The sequence below is a fragment of the Larus michahellis genome, chromosome 4 (genome assembly GCF_964199755.1).
Source record: "Larus michahellis chromosome 4, bLarMic1.1, whole genome shotgun sequence".
NCBI lineage: Eukaryota > Metazoa > Chordata > Aves > Charadriiformes > Laridae > Larus > Larus michahellis.
In genome coordinates this window covers 87179309-87195774 of record NC_133899.1, presented here as the reverse complement: position 1 = coordinate 87195774, position 16466 = coordinate 87179309, and the positions used below count along the sequence as shown (strand labels likewise).

General features: G+C 34.7%; 1 protein-coding gene across 1 annotated transcript in view; it reads right to left on the bottom strand.

The window, feature by feature from the left end:
• Positions 1–1562: 1562 nt before the first annotated feature.
• KIF18A (kinesin family member 18A) overlaps positions 1563–16466 on the bottom strand; it is a 42984-nt gene continuing 28080 nt past the window's right edge. Inside the window, exons 14-17 of the mRNA XM_074586248.1 lie at positions 7460–7943; positions 6839–6943; positions 4285–4385; positions 1563–2537 (exon numbers count right to left, since the gene is read on the bottom strand). Coding sequence (XP_074442349.1) covers positions 2389–2537; positions 4285–4385; positions 6839–6943; positions 7460–7943 — 839 coding nt within the window. The 3' untranslated portion in view covers positions 1563–2388. The remainder of the gene's footprint in view (positions 2538–4284; positions 4386–6838; positions 6944–7459; positions 7944–16466) is intronic.

Sequence of the window (16466 nt, the reverse complement as noted above, 5' to 3'; positions counted from 1 at the left end):
ACAAAGTTGTAATCAACATCTGGTTAGCAGGTAGGCACAGGAGTCACTTCGATATCTCAGTGTGCTAATTTTCTCAACATACTTTTTTTTTTTAGTCCCTGGAAGTGTTGCAAGTCAATCGAATCAGCTCCACTCAGGGATGTGCAAAACACATCAAGACAAGATCTCATTAGTTCTATGTTTTGATGGAGTATCAAAATGTTGCATGCACAAGCTCATCTAAAAACCTTTCAGAATTGCTGGGAACTTTATGTGTTAGTCTTACATGCCACAAGAGCAATGCACATTACAACTATACTTATAAGCAAAGCCCAACATGCCTCTTGCAGATGTGAAGCAGTATGAACAAAAGAAGCTCCATGCACACATTTTACACTGAGAATTTGAAAGAAATCCCATAAATCAAAAGTGTATGGTCTCTACAAGTTCAGCTGTATGAGGTGCTAAATCATAAATTAAAATTAATTCCAGCATCTTGTTGTTCATCATGATAAATATTAAAATGATTTCCACCTCCCTTCATTCTACTGAAATGACTTATATCACCTTGCTGAGATGTTGTCAAGTCCTAAGTTCTATTTTTAAGAATTCTCTAATATTTAGAACTGTGTTCATAAAAGCCTTTTCCACAGCCAATATTTTCTCAGTCCTCATTATGCTATCAGCATGACCTCATGCTCACCACAGCTGTATCACCTTTAGTCCCTTTAGAATGCAAATAGGAGGATTCACGTTTTCTCATCTCATTATTTTTAACTAGCAATGCCTATTTCTCAAGCAATCATTCCTTCCTCTTTGAACTTCCCTGATGAAGTCAGGCTCTGCAATGTTACCTGCTCCTCCCACAAGTGGTCCTGAAAGCTTATACAGGCAGTTACCATTTCCTTCTTCAGCAGCCTTCTGAAAAATCCCCCTCCGTGTGTTAAGAATAAACACGCCGCATTCGATAGCTAGGGGGAGGTATTACTGGGAAGAAGGTTTATATTAGTTTGTGTAAATATCAAAGACTATAGAGACCAAAAATAAAAGTATAAAACCATAAACATTTGGAATACTGAATCAATTTCAGGAACAAATTTGATAAAAGCTATTAGATCATGGAGTCCAGTTCTCTATCACAGGAAAGCTTGTGATAGAATAACAATAATGATAACAACCTGTGAAGCTCTTTTGAGCCCATTCCTATTGCTGAAAGCCAGGACATTCTTCTGCACCACACTTCATGTTGCTAAACTGATCGGGTTGCAAGCTCCTTGCTCTAGATGGTCGTTTGACACCACTGGAACTAGTTACTGGGCTTCTTCCCGTAGTTTTCCTTAGTTTGGGGAAATTCATGTATACACTTACATTTGTACAGACCAGACACATTAGAATGGTGTTCTTAAGGATGGGCAGGCTGTCAAGGCTACAATACAACTGCATATAACTACTTTGTCTCTGAATATTAATCACTTATCAGGAGATACAATATGAACTACGTGTACTTATATCAGACATTTTTCAAAACAGAAGAGGCAAAAAGGCACTTTTTTTCCCCCTAGAAGTTCAATTCACATTATATTGCTCTTATTAAAATTTTATTCAAAGTAATTAATGTAATTATCCTATTTACAACTGAATTAAAAACCTGAAAAATAAACCAGGAATATTTACAACCAAGTAACAGACTAAAAATAGAAAGGCTAAAAAAAATTTACACATAATACTTCCTTACAAACACTTTTTATAAATATCTTTGTCTCCTGGTACTACTTTGCTAGTATCTATCCACGATAACATATCCAAGAATAAAGTCTAGCATCCTAATGCTAAGCATGAACACATTTTAATATTAACATCTGTGTGACTTGCTTCCAAATGAAAATCAACTTTAACATTAGGAAGTTTCAGTGAAGACAATTTAGCAGGTTAAAACAATTCTTCTAACTTTTGTATCACAAAATTCTCATTAGAAATTTAAGACTGACTGTAGGTAAGCAATTTAAACTAGCATCTAAAAATTACAGCACCACTGATCCCCTTAAAGACTTGCATTGTCTGAAGTATTAATCTGTTAGTCACAAACACAGGGAAATGCTCACAAACATTATGGCAAAAAGTTTACTGTGCACTTCTCCATTCACAAGTCCAAATGAAATTCCATATTCGTTTGTTAATACCCAAAAGCCATTTGTAAGCTTTAACAGGAGACAAGAAAAGAACTTATTTTATTTCAGAATTTAACAAAATCCTTCAATTTCCAAAAAGTGGTTCTTTCTGAAATAGTGCATTACCGAGACAGACATCTTTAACATAAAACAATTCACAGGAGGAAAACGGAAGTCACCTTGTTCTCATTTGCTATCCATCAGTCCTAGATGGATTGATGGAATATGGATGAACTCAGAACTAAATCCTATTTTTTTTCTTACAAACATGAAGTAGAAGATTTTTTGATGTCCTTGATTTAACACCCAATGCTACATTTCCTTCAGAAAAGCTTCTAACTAGGTTTCTTGGCACATCCTGTTCTTGCTTCCAGCTCCTTGTTTTAATTCCTAGTGAAAAAAGAAATGTTATTACAAATAGGAAACACTCATTCAATAAACACAAGCAGAATTTGGCCTATCTCCTTTTCAGAATATGTCTAAGAATTTTTAGACATATTTCTTTTCCTTATTGAAAGCCTAATTTTGCTAAGCAAAAATGCAATCACTCTCAGCTCAGTAATCCAGTGTGCTAATTGCCTAGAAAGTACAATGATTAGACCCTTAATTGACACGAGATGCTATTAAAAAGCCACAGTGGTCTACATGAAATTGTAGAAATATGTGAAAATTTTTTTAATCCTTATTATTATAGAACAGTTTTGAAAAGTGAACGCTATGTCATTAAAGAAAGTTTTGTCTATTTAATCTGAAAGCAGCTCTTCCTCTTAGGTATTTGGTCATATTTCATTCTTCTCCTGTAATGCATGCTTTTGAACATAAAATATACTTTACATTCAGTTAAACTTTGAAGAATCAAAAAATCTATTATCTGTTTCAGACTGTGGTGCTTCCTTACATAGTTTAATAATACCACAGTACTGATTGATTTTGGTCACTTCATAACCCAGTCTTTAGTAGCGGAAATTGATACTGAGGTAACTGTGTATGCGTTTTGCCAAATAAGTAACTATTTGTTAGACAATGTTTAGCCTCAGACTTACATTTTTCAGAAAATTTATTGTAATAGAACCTCAACATTTCTCATGAATGGAGAATAATACATATTCATACATACTTGCTCCCTCCCATCAGTTCTTATGTGAAACACACGTATGTGCTGTAAAACTGGAGTATTGCCTATGCCACTGGGAAAAGCTACCCAAGTGGACTATCTCATAAGAACGGCAGACTAAAACTTTAAACAATCTTTGATCTCCTCTAAACTGCCCAAGAAGCTGTACTAACAAAGATCATTACCTGCATTTCTGAGGATAGAGGAAAAGGAGACAAGTGGGTAGAGAGAAAAGGAAAATTGTAAGGATTTAGTGCATTAAGATCCACTGTAGGTGCCAAGCAACTTAATGCCATGCACCAGGAAAGGCAGAGGTTTTTGGAAGTTTGTGAACAAAAGACCTTAGTACACATTTACTGAAAAAATTATTTGCAACTGACTTTGTTACAGTAAAGATTTATATACCTTAGAGAGAAGCCATGTAATTGCAGCAGACTTTCAGGGAATACCACCTGATAGTACTATTATCAGCAATCTGTTAGAAGCAAAATTATTCCTAATATTGCTTTAAAGTATTTTTGCCTCGGCTATTGTGTTGGCCCAAAATAGCCACAAAGTTTAAGTAATAAGTCTCTGAAAAAAACATATCTGTAAAACAAATCAGTGCAGTGTTACAAAACAAAGCAAACAGTTAAAAACAGGTATGGAAATGATTAGAGGATTTTATTTCTTGATAAACCACTCTTGGCAAAGATAAAATTGGTAATAAAGTTCACCACATTTCCCACTAAGTGCACAAATAGTTTTTGGTAGAAGACCTTAACTGTCAGGAAAAGGTTTTCCCAAGAAGCTTGTAGTAATATCGAGTTTTGATTAGATACCATCGAGAGAAGTGGTTAGACATTCAGATTTTAATTTTTTTTTTTAATGTACGGATATACTATTCAAAACAATGGCTTAGTGTACTGATCACAGCAATACATGCTGTTAAATTGGCAAAATGCTGAATATCAACCTCAATTTTGTGTGTCCTGTACAAACAGTTACCAATGCGGTATCATACATTCAAGTTTTGACACTTACCTGCTATTTTGGGTACTCGCAAAGCTGTATGGCTCTCTTGTCGAATGCGTTTGGCAGAAACAGGGTCTTGCAGGCTGCCTAACCCAGTGTTTGATGTAGAACTGGAAAAACATCCAGAAAAGAGTTTGCTTTCACTGAAGTGATTAAGCTACGTTACAGTACTTTAGGCCTTACAATGTAGAAATATATTAAATGATATTTTCCAGTATTGGTAGTTTATAACAGAATGCAAGGAATAAACTTATTTATTCATGATGTATATATATGGCTCTTATTCCCCCTTTTCCTTTTTAAAGCTTTACAAGAATGTTTCAACTGTGAAAATAAGAACTAATGTTGCCATTTACGTTAAAATGCAGACCAATATGTCACAGTTTTTTTGGAAACAACAGAAGCCAGTTTGATGGTCATGGCATGCAAATTATACTAAGAAATAATCTTAACGCATGCATGAAATCCTTGAAATGACCAAGCTGTGTTTATTGAACAAATCGCATTTTTTATTGTTACAATAATTTTTCTACAGCCTCCAACAGAGTTGGAGGGGGTGGCTTCACAGCAGACTTTTTAGCTAAGCTGCAAGAAAGCTGTTGGAGCTTCAAATTCATTAAGACAAACCCTCTATATTTTAAAGCCTTTTATGTGATGGAGTTAAGATCTACAGTGAAAATTATGAACCTATCTGATGATCTCACCCTTTTACATTTGCCTCGCTAACTTTTGTCAGTTCCACTCTGTAAAACAGCCTCATAAACAAGCTAATTCTAGTTATGTCCCCAGTTTCTGTGCTTTTCCCATTCCTCTAATGATATTGTATTATTTCCACTTTACAGTCCCCTAACTTACACTAGTTTTCTTAATAATAATAAATGAAAATACACAGCAAGCAGCAAAGACTAAGACCTGCCTTGTGCCAGACCTAAGATCTATTCATGCATGCTTCTTGGAAGAGAACACCAGTAAGAATGGAACGCTATTTAGTAAAAGCGGCCTCTGTATTCTGGATGACTTGTCTCTTATCCCTTGTCCTAGCAATATGACTGCTTCAAATTGTACTTCTAAGGGACAGAATATGTCTAAAATTTATATTTTTATTTTAATGTTAGTAGGAGATGAATGACTGAACTACTTCAAACAGGGAAAGCATGGGAGAAAGGGGGTAAAAGTAAAGAGGAGAAAGGAAAGGAGGCGCTATCTGAAAAGTAAGAGCATATTCCTTTTGTCCTTCACAAATAAGCAGCTTTCATTCCTTCTCTTCATCTCCAACTGCTAGATAAAACAATAAAGAGTTTTGCTTTACAGACAGTTAACAGTCTAAGGCAGAAAGGGACTTTCCCCAAAAGGAAAAAAAGTTGTGGGATTTTCCTGTAGTGTTATTCTAGCTTGGAAACTGGGAAGTACATGTTTGAGACACAGAAGGAACAAGATAAAAGAGCAGAAAGAGCTAGTCTTTTGGGAAGAGATAAGCACGTGTAAGTTTGGAAATCATTACGCAGTTATTATAAAAAAATGTACTGCTGAAGTCTGTCTTATAACATTTACCTTAAGATAAATCAGGCTCTGAAAGTTCTCATATCTCTCCCTAAAGAGAACCTAGAAAACTAGCTCAGTTTCAGAAAGCAGGTGATTTATTTTGCTAAATTCATAATAAACTATTTGAAAAACTGAAAACATAAGATGTGCCTTTTTTCTCATCACAGAGCAATACAGTTTATTCCTTATCCTACAGCAATTCTAGGAAAACAGTTTAGAACAACAATTAATAACAATTAGAACAGGAAGATGAAATTGCATCAGGTAAATCTGTGACCTTCTAGGAAGATTTTTTTTTATGTCAAAGACGCTAATAAACCAAAAAAGTGCTTAAGTTTCTTCCACACCCTGTGTTCTATCTATAGAACTTGTTCCAACAGTCTTAAAACATTCTTTTGAAGACGTATGAGCTGGCAGTTCCACTCACTGTCTAGCAACAGGTGATTAAATATGATTAAAAAAAGGTTGTATCAATTTTTGCTTTTGGAAAGAAAAAAAGAAAAAGGAAAAAGGCCTATGTTTTATCAGTCCTGATCTGATAACTAATCCTTAAATATATTAACAAAAAAAAAAGTAGTACATTTCCACTTAGTGTCTGTTCAGTTTCAGCTTTTCTGCTGCTCCTACTAACAAGGCTCTTTCAGGACATAAACCAGAAGTGACGAAACGGGAGTTTTCAAATAAATTAGATTTTTAATTGACAATGCAATTTCTCTTTTCAGAATTGTATGCCATCTTTCTATTTGGATTAGACAGCAGATATGGAAGACATGATATTAGTTTGTACTTGTTAAAATAACAGAAGTTCCTAAACCAAGAGTAAAAGAGATTCTACTCAACTTGCCAGGAAAAAGACATAAATAACTGAATGGTCAAACATATTTGAGTCAGAACATTTCATATGTAGATCCAGATGACTTGATAAGAGGTTTTCAGATTTGAAATACAATACCAAAACTGAAGTGAGAACACACAAAATTAATACAGACTCATTTGTATAGAAGAATTTGTTTAATCTTACCTTAATACCTTTCTTTTTCTCGCAGCAGCAGAAGTCATTGCCATATACGAGGGCTTCTCAAGTACTGAAGTAGGATTTTTGTTTTTTAAGGAAGAGAGACCAAGTCTGAAATCAAAGAATTATATTTTTGTAAAATCTATTCTGGGTAAGGGTCAAGTGAAATTGTTCTTAACTGTAAATAAATATATGTTAAGTTGAAAAACAATACCAGAAATTTCTCTCAATAATATTACTTGAGATATCTTCGCAGGACTTCACACATACATGGCAGCTTTAACAACGGCATCTCTCAGTGTCAAAGAGGTTAAGGTATCTGTTTTCCAGATAGGAAAATTAAGGCTTAGAGAAAGTAACTAGGCTGAGGCATCACAAACAATTTCAAAAGTCCTGTATTTTCCTTTTGGTACATATCTTGTAAAACAGGATCAGCTTTCACCTTCCTCTGTTGATTTCAAATAATGGCAGAATTGAATCTGATGCTGATTAAAATTGAGGGTTTGATTTTCAAAATGTTGGGTTTACAAACAAAATTTACATCAATGGCAAAACCCAGCTATGAAAATAAACAGGATTAAGTTGTTTTGTTGGGTAATATTCCTTGCCCATATAAATGGAAAATACCTTTGCAGAATGCTATTGCTGCGTGGCTGTGACTCCTTCACAGATGAGTCAGTAGAATTTTCAGCTGTTTCACCTGTCTCTTCATAGAGAATTACTGTTGAGTTCATGTCATCTTCATTGCACTCTGGGATTATGTAACATGTGGAGTCCGTAACACTCGCCTTTTTCACTGGCATATCTATATTACATGCACTGGCTTCCTGAAGGCCTGCAAGGTGTAAAGGTTTCTTTACCACAGTCTGTGTACAGCAGCTTTGTACTGGCTCTCTGCAAAATTCTGGCGTATACACAATAGGGCGGACCTCCTTGGTAAGAGAATCCTCCAGATGACGGAGACTGGATTGTTTGGATGGAGCAGGACTTTGAGCTGTGATTGGAGAGTCCATTAGCTTCCGCCTAGTTCTTTTCTGTGGTGGTACTGCATATTCTATGATTTGTTGTGTACTCGTATTCATTTCTTGTGACGGTGTACCAAAAGTTGTACCTGTGCAGCATAGGCAACAATGGTTAGCACATTTACCTGTACTTACTACTTAAGTCTTGCTTTTTCCCTTCCTCTTCCCTGCTGAAATATGTTTATTAGCAGAAATTATTACAAATTCTGTTTATTTCATTTACATATTAATTTGATCATATAACCAAAATTATTTCTATTGCAGCATTGACCAGATGGTAGCATTTGTTCTGTGGCACTCAAAGTATTATAAACATGCATAGGCTGATATAGTTAATCCCAGAGATATTACGAGTAACCACAGGTATGATATGACACATGACAACAGGGGATGGAGGAGTAAGAGCATTGAAAATGATCACATTATCATGACACAACTCTTAATTTAATTTAAGATGATACTATCCCAGTAATCTACAGCTGCCTCCTGAACACGGCCATTTTTTCCCTACCATGCAGTAGAATGAGAGAGACTGTTGTAAAAAGAAGGACACAAAATCACTTAGAGGAACAAAATTCTTTGACGTTGCAGATGAGAAAGTAGCATTTTGGAAAAGGGGAAAGAAAGAAGTTACTTGGATCCTATCATCTCGATATATCAACTCTGGAAAAAAGGTGTTTACTAAACCCCCCACCCCTAAAAATAACAAAGCAAGCAACACAGCAGTAATTGGCCATTCCCATTCATCCTGATTTATATTGTTTTTCTTGAAGTGTCATAATATTTTTATTTTCAAGTAGGTGGTAATAAAGGCAGTCTCCAAAGTAAGAGAGAAAGGCCTTTCTTTTATTTAAGTTTTCAGGAAAGAAGAATCATTTTAAGACACAGACCACTGTTCAAATGGCTAGGCTAGTGGTGACTTAAGTAGTTAATAACAAAAAATTAAGAATTTTTTTTTTTTTTTAAACAAATCAAGAGTAGGTAGAGGGCTGTCAAAACCCCAAGTGCTTCTATATTTATCTTTCAGTGCTATTTTAAGAAATGAAGACTACTATCCTTAAGATGTCTGCAGATTGGCCTCACTTCAGCTGGTAGCCACACCATCTTACTCCCCCTTTCTGCATTGCCTACTCTATTCCTATCAGCAATTAAACTCTAAAAAGATCTGCTTTTTAAATTGCTGCAAGTTACCCAGGATTTAACTATGGTATTCATATGACAGTGTTGATAAATATTTATTTCTTGTAAAGTTCCATTCTATTTTTGCCTCAGAGTAAGAAAGTTAGTTTGAACTCCTCAGTCTGAATGCTTCTTTAGTCCTCTCTCATGTCTTAGCATTTACAGCACTTCAGGTGTTCCATAAAAATTCTTTGAAGAGGAGGAAAATGAATTAAAACCACATATTGCATTATCCACATCCCTCCCCCCCCCCCCCCCCAATTTGATTTCTTAGTAAAAAAGCAAAGCATAAGTTAGTGTAGTGTTTCCTCTGACTGTTTACCACTTCTCAGCCCCCCTTTCATTTTGGCCTTGTCACCCACTTGCAACCCAATTTGCCACAGGCCAGAAGCTTTAAGAACGCCAATTCCCCAAGCACCCTCAGAAATCAGGTGTCCTGGGGAAAAGGCCCAAATAAGAGCCTCATTGAAGCAAAGCTGCCAAAGGATGAAGGATGATCTCAGCACTAGCTTTTGTACACACTTTGGAACCAGACGTACCATATGATGGATTCCTCAGGCCCAGCTACATGACATGATGCCCAATTAGAAGATACAAATTAGAGCTTTGAGGAGAGAGGAAAGGATTTAAAGACCTGTTCTGGGAGGATGGAATGGGTAGTATCAAAGTGTGTACAAGTAGCAAGTAAATTAGATGCTAATACATAGGCCACAAGTCTATTCTATGTTGCCAGGACTTAATTCAATAATGAAAGCATTGAAAAAACAAAGCAAACATTTACTCCTCACTTAAGCGCTCAGTTTTAGAAAGAACAATGTTTAAACTATGGTGGTTCAATACGTGATGTTGTGTTATCCAACAATGCATGAACAATAAAAGCAGGTTTATTTAAGCTAACTGGTTATGGGAAAAGATGCCTGGATAACTACATGAACAATTACAATTCTATTACACTGTTTTCAGGTTTGAAGAAACACAAACACAGAAAACTCAGGCCTGAGAGGACTATTTGACATGAAATAACTGAATTGTGAATTTCTGTATGGGTTCACTTCATTATATATATGTAAAGGATTTTTTTTTTTTTTGTTAAAAAGCAAAATACATTATTTTCTCATACCTAATCTCAGTCTAATTCATGGTCAGCATTCACCAGGTGAAGTGCAGCAGATTGTTGAGACACCGTAGCTTGATTTTAATCTACACTTTAAGCTAATTCAGAATATTCTCCATGAGCAGTGAAATGGAAAGGAGAAGTAAACCAAGGCCTATGTGTTCCTCAAATAATTTTGATATCCACCAGAAATAATATAAGCATACTTTTGATTAAGATATTTTCCTCCAAGGCTTGGTAGAATTTTCTTGGTAACAAGCAAGAAACTTTTTTATGAACTTTGTTCAATATGTACTCTGTGACGGTATCAACAATGCTATGCTTCATTGTGCTTGCTCTTTAATTTTGGTTTCATGAGTAGAATACGATTTTTTCCTACGTAAAAGACTAACATTCCTTTCTTTCAAAAACAAAATAATTTTCTAGTCATCACAACCAAAATTAAGGCTAAAAACTCTTAAAGATTTCTGGACAGATTATATTCTTAAATACAAGAAAATAAACTTAATCTAAGGATTCCAATCTAGTGTTTGAACTAACTATCCATTAAACATTTCAGGAGACGTTTTAAAATATTTATTTTTTAGGTTTTCCCCTTGCCTTATATGCATTTGAATGCACGTTTCAGGAAAAATAATGGTTAGAATTCTATTTGTCTGTTGTTACATTAGGACAGGGAGGTTCCAGTTTCAGAAAGTTTGCTTACTGTAAGACACTGAGGTTTTGCTAATGTCCTAAAGTTACTAGGCAGGAAGTCTGATGGAGAAACATTTTGGTGAGTGCCAAGTTTTAGAAGCTTTTGCAGGACTAAATACTGGAAGTGTTTTTAAATTAACTGTAAATGCAAGCATTTAAACCATGAACTAAATAGGTAAAGAACACAAAAGTATTGCCAACATTAATAATTTGTTGAATTTTATCATGATAAACAGTATTTCATACTGTAATACAAGTACATTAATGAAAAGATAGTTGCAGCGCTTCTATATAGGGCAAATATAATCTGTTAGTAAAAACCAAGACCTATTTTTAGCATCTATTTATTTCTGGAATGAAACTCATTGTAAAACAAAGTTAAAGCAAAACTAGCTTTTCTTGCCAGTTAAGTATTGGAAACCATATAAAATATTCAAGAAGTGTCCCTTTTCAAAGCTTTTTGTGAAAGCATTAAGTTGCTCCTAACACAGTAAACAAGGAAGTAAACAAAAGCATCATCAACATCATATTTAACTTGGTTTCACTAAATAACGTAAACCAAATATGATGTCACAACAAATCCCAAATTCGATACCCCAATTCTGTGTTAGCTTGCTGTTATACAGAATACAGCTCCGAACAGTTACGATATAAACTAAACATAAACACAGCAAGAAAAACATTTAAGCCTACAAGGAATGCCAGTGGTTTTATTTGTCTTAATAAGGAAGCAAGATACTGAAGCAAGTTGTTAGTTTTTTGCAGGTGCTTTTAATACCTGCCATTGAGAAGTCTAAATAAAATGGACCCAGACAACAATAGGCCCTGCAAAAATACTACTATAGATTTCAGATGACTTCAAGTGGTCATATCAAAAGCGTTTCTCCTTAAAAAAAAAAAATAATCATTATTTCATTTTTTATTTGTGAGAACCTATTTTCAAATACTTCAAAGGCTACTCAATATTATTAAAAAACCATTAATAATAAGAGGCATACTTTAAGATTTATATATATAAAAATTCTCATTGAAAGAGAATATTTCATACCTCAAGCTGACGCAAAAGTAATATGCCTCAAATTGAAACACCATACCTTGTCTTTCGTATACACTAAATTCATTCAATTTTAGCATAATGTTGTCAAAACAAGCACTGAATGTTTCAGCAAATGGTTTTAGAAAACGTGGACGTCTGTCATTACATGGCTTCTATTGCCATGGGACAGCTAGAACAAGGGGGAACAAGTTCCCCTAAATCCTATTCTAGAAGGGAAAAAGACAAGGCTCCAGAACAAAGGACTGAAGTGTTTTAAGTGGCAAATGTGAACTTCCAGTACTAACGCAACACAAAAGAGACATTCATTTCATGGCAGGTCATGCCTACTAAAACCAAAGTATTTGTATGATAATTTTAGGCAACGCTTTCCCCCAGGATAGTCAATTTTAGCATGATATTGTTAAGCGCTTGTAGGTGGGATGTATGTATATGTTATATGTTTTAGCACATGCTTTGTCTTATTGCCCAAATGTTCCAATGAGTAAACAGAAAATTGATGTAACAGCACATTCCTAATTAAAAATAACTGAGGTAATATATAATACCTTAATAAAACATCACAGATGATGTTAATACGGAATTGTTTTATTTCTTGCAGTTACAAACAGTAGATACCCCTTTCATATCACATACTAATTTTAACACTAAGAGAAATACTTACCTCCCACAGAACAATTATACTGTTGAGCCCACTGCAGCACGCTGTGGCAAATCCCTTAAGTATAAATGGGTTACAAAACACAGAATTGACAAACTTGGAAGATATCTACTGGCAATTATTACATGTGATTGGTTCAATGGGATTTCCCACTGCATTGGAACTGGAAACTGCAAGTCGGCTGACTCTAGATTTGTCCTGTTACCCCTGTCTGTCTTAAGACTGTCCTACTGGCTAGTGGTGGACCGAGTACAGCTATTCTTATTTTCTTAAGGAACAAATCTAAATAGTTCATGAATGGATGTCTAATGCTAATCATTAAGCGTTGTCATTACTTTTCTACTGAAAGACAAACAACTCTAAAGAAAATCGCCAAACCCACTCCATAATAAAGCAGGGAAATGAGGTTTATGGTTTGTATTTGCTTCAGGTTTTACAGCCAGTTCAATCTTTTCCATCAGAATGATCATCATGATTCAGTGGTATTAAGTTTACTTTTTATTTCATATACAAAAATGAATCACTGTATACTTTACAGGAACATCCGCAGTTAACCTGATGGAGTAGCTTAAAAGAAAAATTGTATTTCCTTAGCTAGTGCTTTCAGCTACAACACTTCTCTTTAAAAATAAGCATTATTCCAAGTATATTTTAGAGAATAGACCACATTTGCTGATCTTTAATTTTAGGCTGATGATTATAAAAGATAATTGTCAGATTTTTTTTTTATATTATTTTTCTTAAAGAGATTCACTCGGAAATTAAAAATAAAAGTCATCCTCCACTGACCAACCACCCCCCATCAAACAGCATTAGGTGGTTTTGGTTAGTTTGTTGTATTAGCTGTCACAAAAGACTACTCAGAAGAACTGATTTATCAGGAGAGAAACATAGCAAGATTAGATATTTACAGCCCTGTGAGTTAATATGAAAAGCAGAATGCAGTATTTGTGAAACCTGAGTCACAGCAAAAGTGAGCAGAGTTCATGACAAAACGACTCTAATAAATTGGGTTAGTTCTAATTGATGCTTGGGACAAAATAATGGCCAAGTCTTCTCTTCTTCTGGAACTCACGTTAATACATGCACAAGGCGATTATTTCTGGAAACTGTGCTAAATTAAGTCTACCAGGTTGTTCTGCTAAGTGAAATCAAATATTAATGTATTCATTTCAATAAACATTTCTGGTCTACCAATGATTGATCCAATTACAATACTAATCATGCATTTTCATTCTTTTAACAACTGACTCACAGAATTCCAAATTACAAGTGAGGCCTAGTGACTGCATTTCAATTATTTAATATTCATGTGACCCAAAGGTGTCACTGTGATGGCCAGTTTCACAAGTTGCGCAAATGACAGCTGTGAACTGAAAAAGGCTAAAATCTAGGCTGCATTCTTCTGAGCCACAGTGGTCAGGTGCACTGTTTTACATGGCATGAGAAAAAAAAACAACCTAAAAGTCCTATGGGACAGTGTGAAAAACCTGCTCAATAAGACAAATCTTTCCTATATACAAGATGCATGCTTTTCCTACTTTAATCAGATCTTTTACTACATACAAATACACCCTAATTTTTCCTGCCACACAAAATAATAAATTGACTTTACTTTCGGATGTTTGTGACAAGGGGAGGTAATGGATGCCTTTTTTTTTTTTTTTCCTGTAAATCAATTTCATTCTCTCAATGGTAATGTACAGTAAGGCTTCCGGAAATGGGATGTCTGAAACAATGCCAAGAACTTTCCCATTCACAGAAACGCTTGCAAATACCAGTCAGAGCTCTCCACCCACCAGTCCATACTCTATGAATACTGTATGGCTCGCTGTTAACCAACACCCAAGAATCAGGGCAGAATACATTTTTAAAGGAACTTTTGTTTTCATAACTTGTGCTTTACTGAACACAAATAGTTGAGTTGTTCACGAGGTCGCACATTTATGGTTTCATGAAGCATACAAAAGCTTAATCTATTTTTTTTTTTTACATATTTGTAAACAAAAATGATAGCGGAAAACAAGCATTTCCTTTATAAAACAACAATTCTAGTTTATAATTAAAGTCTCTGTAAATAGTTACTATGGGCGAATGCTTACAAATAGGAGTATACATTGATGAAACAAGTGTTTAAAAAAATATCTTCCCTATTAATGTATAGTGAAACTATGGTTAAGACATGTTACGGAAACCCCATGTTAAGGCTGCATAATGAAAGTGAACAAGAGTAGAGGTTTTGAAAATAATGTGTTTTCAGTCATATTTTAAGAAACAAAAATTAAATTACCAAGGAAAAACAATATTTAAAAAAGTATATATGAATACACTCAGTGAGATAAATGAATGTTGCGTAAGTAGTTTAAAATTATTTTTACTTGAACAACTTGAAAGTGAAATATAATTCAAATGTTTCATTTTGAGGGTATTTATTTTTAAAATCCTGAACTGGCGGAGGAAGAAAAAACCCACATTAAATAAGTGCAATCAGAAATTTAAAATTCAGATACTCTGTTGAGCTCTTCACAAAATACTCCCTGAATCATTTTATCTAGAGAGTGTTAGCATGCACTGCAAAACAACTGTTTGTTAGATCAAATTACTTGTCATGCATAGCTGTGTTAATACGGCACTGTCTAAACAAACCAGAGGAGCAGGGAACATTAGCTTAGGACAAATTGTGAATTTTCTGAGAGCTATTTCTGGTACCCCTAGTAGTGCTCCTGTAGATACAGATGCCTAAGCAATATTACTTGGTTGGATGAGGTTGCTGCTTAACAGTCAGCTAGTAACACACGTCTCTGACTCTCAGAGTAAGACATTATGCAGAAAGTGTTTAAAGGCTTCAAAGGTAAAAGGAAAAACAAGATAGAAAGAGGTCTACTCCTGTAGTGAAGACTACATGTGCTTTGGCAAAGCTTACGAGCTTTCATTAGCTTTCTCTAAAAATCAGAGTTTTTAAGCACAAAAATTCACTACCTTGATAACTTGACCACAGAAATAGATGTTGAATGAATGGCCAAGAGAGTATCTTGATCTTTTCCTCTCCCACTATGACTTTATATTATTTAATACATAGGAGAACCTTTCCAAGGAAAAATTCTTCATTAGAAACAGAGTGCAATTGAGCTGAAATTCTTTGGTATTTTGAAACTCCTAATAGAAAGAAAGATCTTATAACAAGGTAATATCAAAACCACTTAATACAATAAACTAAGCACTTTCTGAATATATTTTTCAAAACTTATTTCTGTAAGAATTTCAACAAAGCCTCAAATAAAAGTCCCTACTCTTTCATCTTTGCTGTCATTCCCCTTACTCTTTTCAGATGTTTTTTTCCGCATCAATTACTAGTTTGACTTCATTCTCCAGGATCAAATAGTCAAATGTGGTTACTTCCAAAAAACCCACGAGAAGTTAAGGCCCTGCTTTCACAGCTTTTCCTATTCTACAGAAATGATTCAGCTGCTTCAGCCTTTTGGTGACAGTGCTTACAATCAGAAGAGTTATTTATATGACTTAAAGCATTTTAATTTTTATTGGAAAACACTCAATAACAACTCAATTGTATTTGAACAATGTCATGGCTCCCTCTAAAAGAACTGCCAGCAAGAGGTTATAGTGTCATTAAAAAAAGACTCTGCAATGACCGGTGCCTCATGTTTTATGATGTGCAGAATACAGCAGTTTCCTTTAAGTACAGGTGTTTTTCTGCATCACTACCATTTTAAACGCGTAGTGACTAAGCTTGTAGTTTGGTAATGAATTTGAAATTTCCAAATGTGGATAACGCATGGATACTGCGTACATCCTTAGATACTTTTGAGTTCAAAAGATATGTAATTATTAACTTCATAAGCTTACACACTAAAGAGGAATTAATATTTTCCCTCATAAGTTTTCTACGT